Genomic DNA, 7,255 nt, shown 5'->3' with positions numbered 1-7,255 from the left:
TTCATGGGACCACCACCATACATTTTTCAATGATCGAGCTTCCGCTTAATTATGTGGTGCCATGCGTAAAAAAGTAGCCGAGTGAATAAAGATCATGCGCGAGGAATATTTCGGGGAATATGCTTAGGCCAGTGAGCTCCCGTGACTTTTTTAATAGCACAGAAGATTTTTTTGTAAGGCGTCAATTATTAATCGACACGATGTTCATGTACGTGACGGCAAACAAAAGGCGAATGTGACGGAAATTACCCAGCTTTCCGACAGGCCCAAATGTTTTGTCATAAATGCATTTAAAGATCAATGAATCATCTGACCTTTAAGAAATTGTCCAGATAAGGATAAGATTTCTCCCGCATACTAAAAAAGTCGAGGCGGCCGCGGGATGAATACGACCCGACACCAATCTCCAGACCAAAAGTCGCTGTTTTCATATTTGAATTTACAAGAGCCGTGTCGTAAGCGTAATGGAAATCTTCCCTAAATCCTATAAATGCACGAGACTCTAGCATTCTAAGCAAGCATTCCTCATTGCGGTACAAAATGGCGAAGGTCAAGATGTTAATTTGTTCAATATTAGCTTTGGTTGTAGTGGGCATTCCTGCATTTGCTGAGAATTGCGGGAGTCAAGCAGGCGGAGCCGTGTGTCCAGGTGGGCTATGCTGCAGCCAGTATGGATGGTGTGGTAATACCCCTGACCATTGCCGAGTGCCTGGTTGCCAAAGCCAGTGTGGAGGAGGATCTGGGCCATCCCCTCCATCCCCTTCTGGCCAAGGCGTGGCTTCCATTATTACTGAAAATGTGTTCAATCAAATGCTCAAGCACAGAAACGAAGGGAGTTGTCCTGGCAAGAATTTCTACAATTACAATGCCTTTATCGCAGCAGCCAAAGCCTTCAACGGCTTTGGAACCACTGGTGATATCACCGCTCGGAAAAGAGAGCTCGCTGCTTTCTTAGCCCAAACATCGCATGAAACCACCGGTAATTAATTGTTTTTCAAACTTGTCTCCTATTCATACCAAGTTTCGATTATCTGTCGTTAGTTTGTTTATGGGTACGTTGATGTTAATACATGCAAGCGTACGAACAGGGGGGTGGGCGAGTGCACCAGATGGTCCATACGCTTGGGGGTACTGCTATCTCAAAGAAAATGGCGGCGGAGATTACTGTAACTCACAGCAGGCTCCCTGCGCTTCTGGAAAGCAATATTATGGCCGAGGGCCCATCCAGCTATCATGGTAAGCTTATATTCTCTCAATTCATTCAAATCAGACTAATAAACACATTCTGCTACCATATTGTGGGTATTCTAAATTGCATATTGTGGGTATTGCGCAGGAACTATAATTATATAGCGGCTGGGAAGGCAATAGGCTTCGACGGATTGAACGACCCAGATATTGTTGCTCGAGATCCCACAATCTCGTTCAAGACGGGGATCTGGTTCTGGATGACGGCGCAATCTCCCAAGCCGTCGTGCCACGACGTCATGACGGGCAGATGGAAGCCCTCGGGCAGCGACAGCGCTGCGGGCAGAACTGCCGGATTCGGAGTGACCACCAATATAATTAACGGAGGGCTGGAATGTGGAAAAGGATCGGACTCCAGGGTGCAGGATCGCATAGGGTTCTATAAGAGGTATTGTGATATATTGGGAGTGAGTTACGGGCCTAATCTGGACTGCTTCAACCAGAGGCCCTTCGGTTTTGCCCTTGAGACACCGCAAATCATCCAGACAGTGGTGTGAAAGCCCGGGCTCGAGGCCGTCAACGGGAGCGTTATGTAACTAAATAATGTTTTGTGTGAATTTTGGCGTTGCTTATCGTCAGAAGAGCATTTTATATAGTAATTGCCAATAATATTTGTAATAAATTCCCATCGTTGAATGGAAGAGCTCTCGCTCTCTCTTTCTCAAATGCGCGTCTTCTATTTCCATCATAGAAGGTCACGTACTAAGAATTAAAATCTTTGCAAACGGGTAAATAACCGTCAATTTCAAGCAAGCTTTATGTGAACATAATTATATAGAATTGAAAAGTTTCTTGACTCGATTTGATATTAGATACGCATGGTTTGACCAAGTAAAAAGAGGAGTAAAATACGTGGACGAGTTTGGAGTTTAAGGAAATGGTCAAACCACGTAAATGGTTAAATTATATTTACTTGCCATTTGCTTCTGCAGCACCTCCAATGCAACTTTCACTATATTTATTAATTAATTGAAAATTACAATAGATCGGATTTTTTTTTCAATTAATTTATAAATACAGTCAAAAGTATATGTTATTATTTGTTTATTGAAGATGATAATAATAAATGACAATTGATATAATTTTTATATAATTTAATACAATTACTTTTACTATGTGTTAATTATGGACTTGAGCTCAACAAAGATCTAGAAATTTTCTACAGTTCAATGGGGGTTCGTAAAAGATTATTTTTTTCTAGTGTGTCAAATTATAGTTTGATCTATATGTCAATTGTTGATAATTACTAAATTCTCAGTATCATTTTTGTTTAAAAATCTATTTATTAAAAAAAAAAAAAAGAATGTGACTAAAATATCTTATCATTTTTAAACCACTAACATGGATAATAATAAATCAAATTCATCTTTTTATTAATAGAGAGAGCAAAAATTGTTAGTGTTAATTATTAGCAAAAAAAAAACTGATTAATGCAAGATGTTCTATTGTCCTAGGATGCTCCTATGTTAAAAAACTTAGGCAAGTGATTTGTGAGCATAATACTCACAAATAAAGGTTGAGTGATAGAATCACTCTTTATATTGATACACAAACCTCAACACATAAATAGACTTCTACGATCAACTCAAAATTTCTTTTCTTTCCACTCATACTAATATCAAGCAAAAAAAAACGACATACCCCAACTTCCACAATTTTTCCTATACATACAATTCTCCACAAGTGTTTTTTCATAATCCACTTCACTCTTTTGGAACTAACTCCCTTCCACCAATATAATCTTGTTCTATAGCTCCCAAACTATTATCTTCCTCAACTCAAACAATTTCATGTTATCCTAAAATTTTATTCTATTCTATTTCTCTCCACCATTTTATATCATCAAAATTTGTGTTATCCAATTCTCTCGTTCTTCCTTATTTTCATATTATATAATACTCCATGATCCACTTGTTGTTCTAGTATAAACAACACATGTCTCCATAATCCAATTACTTCTAACACCTTCCTTGTTACTTTTTCTTCTTAAATCACCTTTAGCAACACTTTCTTGATTATCACACATCTCCTAGTTACCTCTTGTACTCCCACATATTCTTCTATAGTAATCTTTATGTTAATAATTCCATCATATGTCACCATTATTTAATTATTTTTCTTATTCATTTACTAACACTTGAACTTTCTCATCTTATCTCTTTGACTTTGTCATTTGCATTTTATCTAATTTTTACATTGTTTGAATATTCCACCTTCTCATTTCATCACCTTTCCACTCATATTGTTCATTTATTTGAACAACTATATTGATCAATGTCCAATCTTTTTATTTATTATCAATTTTATACATTATCATTCTTTAAACTATTTATTTATTATCAATTTTATACATTATCATTCTTTAAACTATTCTATATTTTCACATGCTTCCCACTCACCTCCAATACAAAACTAACAAAAATATGCAAACTCCCTACTCAAGTTTGCATTTAAAGAAGATCTATAAAAAAATAATAATAATGCTTGTATAAGACATGCTCTAAAATATTAATGCAATACTCTACTCACTCTACATTGTTCTAAATAGTGTTGTTAAATAGTATATTATAAATAAATATTCCATATTGAATTATCTAATCATATATCTAATATAGACATATATAACTCTAAGTCTTGACCTACAAGTATAGTGTTATGGTAGCATCTATTACTATAATATGAGTGATCATTTTATCTGTAATTTAAAACTTATCACAGATGAAAATTTTTAATTTTTTATTTAATTTCATAAAATTTAAACAGTTTTAATTATTTATTAATTCAAGTTCATGAACTTTCCACAAACCATAATGATATGAAGATATTGCTTTTGGATTTGACTAACATACATAGTCAAATGTAGAAGCAATATCTTGACGTTTATTTATTGTGATATTGCTATCAGGATTCACCTATGTAGTTTTTGAGTCAAACTCATTGATCCATAATTCACGAGTAGTGGTTCACAAGAACCCATCTCTCATGAGAATGAATGTAACACTTAGCACTCATTGCATCTAGGTGATGCTCACAGTTGTGAAGCATTGGGACTTCCCAAGAGGTCACCCATCCTAGTACTACTCCAACTCAAGCGCGCTTAACTAGGAGTGTCCTCCAAGGTTAAGCCCACTTGGCTTGCAACCCCATTTGCAAAACCTTTAGCAAGTGTTGTGCCTTATGAACCATTCATTATAGAACCCCTTCATTATTGTGCTTATTCATTTTTAAACATAAAATCTCATAAATTTGAAGTGACATATATTTTATTTTTTAATAATATTTATAAATTTAAGATTTAAAAAAAATATATTCTTAATCAACATTTAAAAATAAAAAAATTCAATCAAAAAATTGCAATCAAATTTCAATAACAAAAATACATTATTCCAAATAAAAAAATTAATATTAATTAAATTTAAAACCAATATAAAACTACTTGAAAACATTCTTTATAAAATAAATATACATAATTCTACAACAATATTATCAATCTAATAAATATAGTTTTAAATAATATTCTCTATATTTCCTCTTTTATTTTTATGCTGAAAGCGTCTCTTTCTATGAAATGGACGAGCTATTTTTTTTCCATCTACATTACACATTGATCAAGAACGGATGTAAGACGATTGAAAAAATCGTGACCATTTATTTTATCGCCGTCACTGCATTGTCCATTTTCGTAACCGGTCTTGGCCTCTGACAACTTCAATGCAATCCTTCGTTGCACTCGGACGGTACTATCCACGATTGAATATCTCGTCATCATTTCCACTGGCCCATCTTCTTATTCACGTTTACCTGAACTTCGCATTGCCTACACGTGTGAATGCCATATAACTCTGTCGGATCTTTTTTCACCTAATTTTTTCCTGTACTCACATTTTTCCGACGTACAGAGTGAAGGCAGACACGTTTGATTGTAAACAATGCTAAAAACCAATCCCTTTGCTCTCACTTTTTCTTTAAGGGATTGGTTTTATCTATTTCGGGATGTGTGCACATGTACGCTGCCCAATAAAGGAATTTGTTTTGGATCTCGAAATTGCACAAATCAGCATGCAAACATTTTTACCCCACCACACACCATGTAGGAAAAGATTAAAAGAAACTTTTTAAAGAAAATTTATAATATTTTTTTTAATAAAATAAATGTTTTAAATAATAGTTATTTGAAAATCATTTGAATATGTTTTAAGCATTTGTATTTGAATTTATTTTTAATATTTTTTATTTAGAAACTTATCTTAAATAATATAAATAATTTAAAAATATTATTTAATATTTAAATTATGTATGTATAAATTTTTATATATGTCTATATTAACTTGTTGTTTTGTTTGATATGGGTAAGGAATTTATTGGTTACTTTGAATATATTTTAATATTTGTTTTTTAATTTTTTTAATTAATGTTTTTAATAGACAATTATTAATATTTTTTATTGTTGCTTGAAAAAGTTTTGCTTTCCTTTACATGAATGAGAAAATTAGTTTAATGTTTAGATTTCTAAAAAAAAATCTTTTATTTAAACTTCAGTTTATATCATAATTTTTGGTTATTGTTCTTTTCACTTTATTATCAAATTAACTTTTTTTAACATGTGCATTGGTAGGTTAGATTGTGTAAAATTACTAAGAGAGATTTTAATATGTTTAAATAAAGATTTTTAGATTTTCTATATTTTTTCTTGTCTTTTAGTAACACCATAGTGTTATGATATTACACTCCCTATTCTATCATATTTTACTAGAGAGTACTTCTATTCATTTATAAATGTCCTCATGTTTTTTAACATCATGTTTTATTATAGGTTAATAATTTCAACCTTTTCATTTTATTCATGTATCACAGTTTTAGTTATTAATAGATATTTTCCCTTTCAAACTATTTAAGATATCTTAATTATAAATTTATTGAGTCTTTAATATAATTTTTAAAGATAGATATACTAGTCTTAGTTTATTATATTTTCTTTGTTTGATTTCAACTATTTCAATATGTCTTTTTTTTATTACATATAATGAATTATTTATTCTTTATTATGTTAAGGAATTTTTATTATTTACTGATGATTAAATTATAAATTTTTTTTATTGAGATTATAAGTTTTCTCAAAAACACATTTTATATTAATTTAATGTTTTTATTCATTTTAGTATGTTTTAAATTTATTAAAATTTGTTCATGTTTGATTGTATTTTTTTAGATTTTTTTACATTAAAATGTTAGTTTCTATATTTTGTATTCAATTACAATTTTGTAATAATTTAAATTATAGGTATTCTTGCTTTACACTAACATATTTCAATTATAATTTTTCATTTTCAAAATTATTAGTTTTTTTTAAATTAATTATTTGTATATTTTAATTTAATGTTTTTAATATTAGTGTGTGATTAATTTGTTAGGACTTGTTCATGTGGAATGCATTTGATTAAAAATATTTACATTAAAATGTTACTTTTTCAAGTTATAAGGATTTATATGCATTTTTATTTCATTTTTTCTTGTTCTTGATAATAGATCACTAAGTCTGATTAAAAAAAAAAATCATTAAAAAGTACAAATGATTTAATCCATAAAAAAAATTACAATTATTCATGGACTTTATAAAGCTTGAATACCATCTATTATGTAATTTGTTTATTAACTTATAAAAAAATTAAATTTGCAAATTTTTATTTGTTAAATTAAAAAAAAAAAATGAAAATTTAAATTTTATTTATATATCTACTTAATATTATAATTATATTTTTTTAATTTTTTTTTATCAATAAAAGGCAAGAAAGAATGGAGGAAAGAAAACCTCCAGTCTAGCCCAGATCCTGTAAGGATCAGAAGAAAAAATGAAATTTAAGTTACAATAATGGGGATAATAATGGTTCCCTATCTAGAATAGTCTAAGTTACAATAATGGGGATGATAATGGTTCCCTGTCCAGATAGTATTCAAGAGGGCTTGAGAGAATCCTTCTGTCAATTAGAGAAGCAACCTTCTGATCTCT

The 7,255-nt window shown here is 30.7% G+C and overlaps 1 protein-coding gene across 1 annotated transcript; it reads left to right on the top strand.

The window, feature by feature from the left end:
- The first annotated feature begins 507 nt into the window (after positions 1 to 507).
- Positions 508 to 1,914, top strand: LOC131070115 (basic endochitinase). Its single transcript, XM_058005634.2, has 3 exons — positions 508 to 979; positions 1,089 to 1,236; positions 1,337 to 1,914. The coding sequence occupies exons 1-3, from the start codon at positions 541 to 543 to the stop codon at positions 1,743 to 1,745; spliced, it is 996 nt and encodes a 331-aa protein (XP_057861617.1). The 5' UTR covers positions 508 to 540; the 3' UTR covers positions 1,746 to 1,914.
- The last annotated feature ends 5,341 nt before the right edge of the window (positions 1,915 to 7,255 follow it).

The sequence above is a fragment of the Cryptomeria japonica genome, chromosome 1, assembly GCF_030272615.1.
Source record: "Cryptomeria japonica chromosome 1, Sugi_1.0, whole genome shotgun sequence".
NCBI lineage: Eukaryota > Viridiplantae > Streptophyta > Pinopsida > Cupressales > Cupressaceae > Cryptomeria > Cryptomeria japonica.
Note: the sequence above shows the minus strand (reverse complement) of the source record. Positions and strands in the feature narration are given on the sequence as shown.

Excerpts from the sequence above, each read along its gene's own strand:
- LOC131070115 (XM_058005634.2), top strand. The coding sequence starts at position 541 with ATGGCGAAGGTCAAGATGTTAATTTGTTCAATATTAGCTTTGGTTGTA. Across the intron at positions 980-1,088 it reads AACATCGCATGAAACCACCG|GGGGGTGGGCGAGTGCACCA; the intron begins GTAATTAATTGT and ends GCGTACGAACAG. Across the intron at positions 1,237-1,336 it reads GGGCCCATCCAGCTATCATG|GAACTATAATTATATAGCGG; the intron begins GTAAGCTTATAT and ends GGTATTGCGCAG.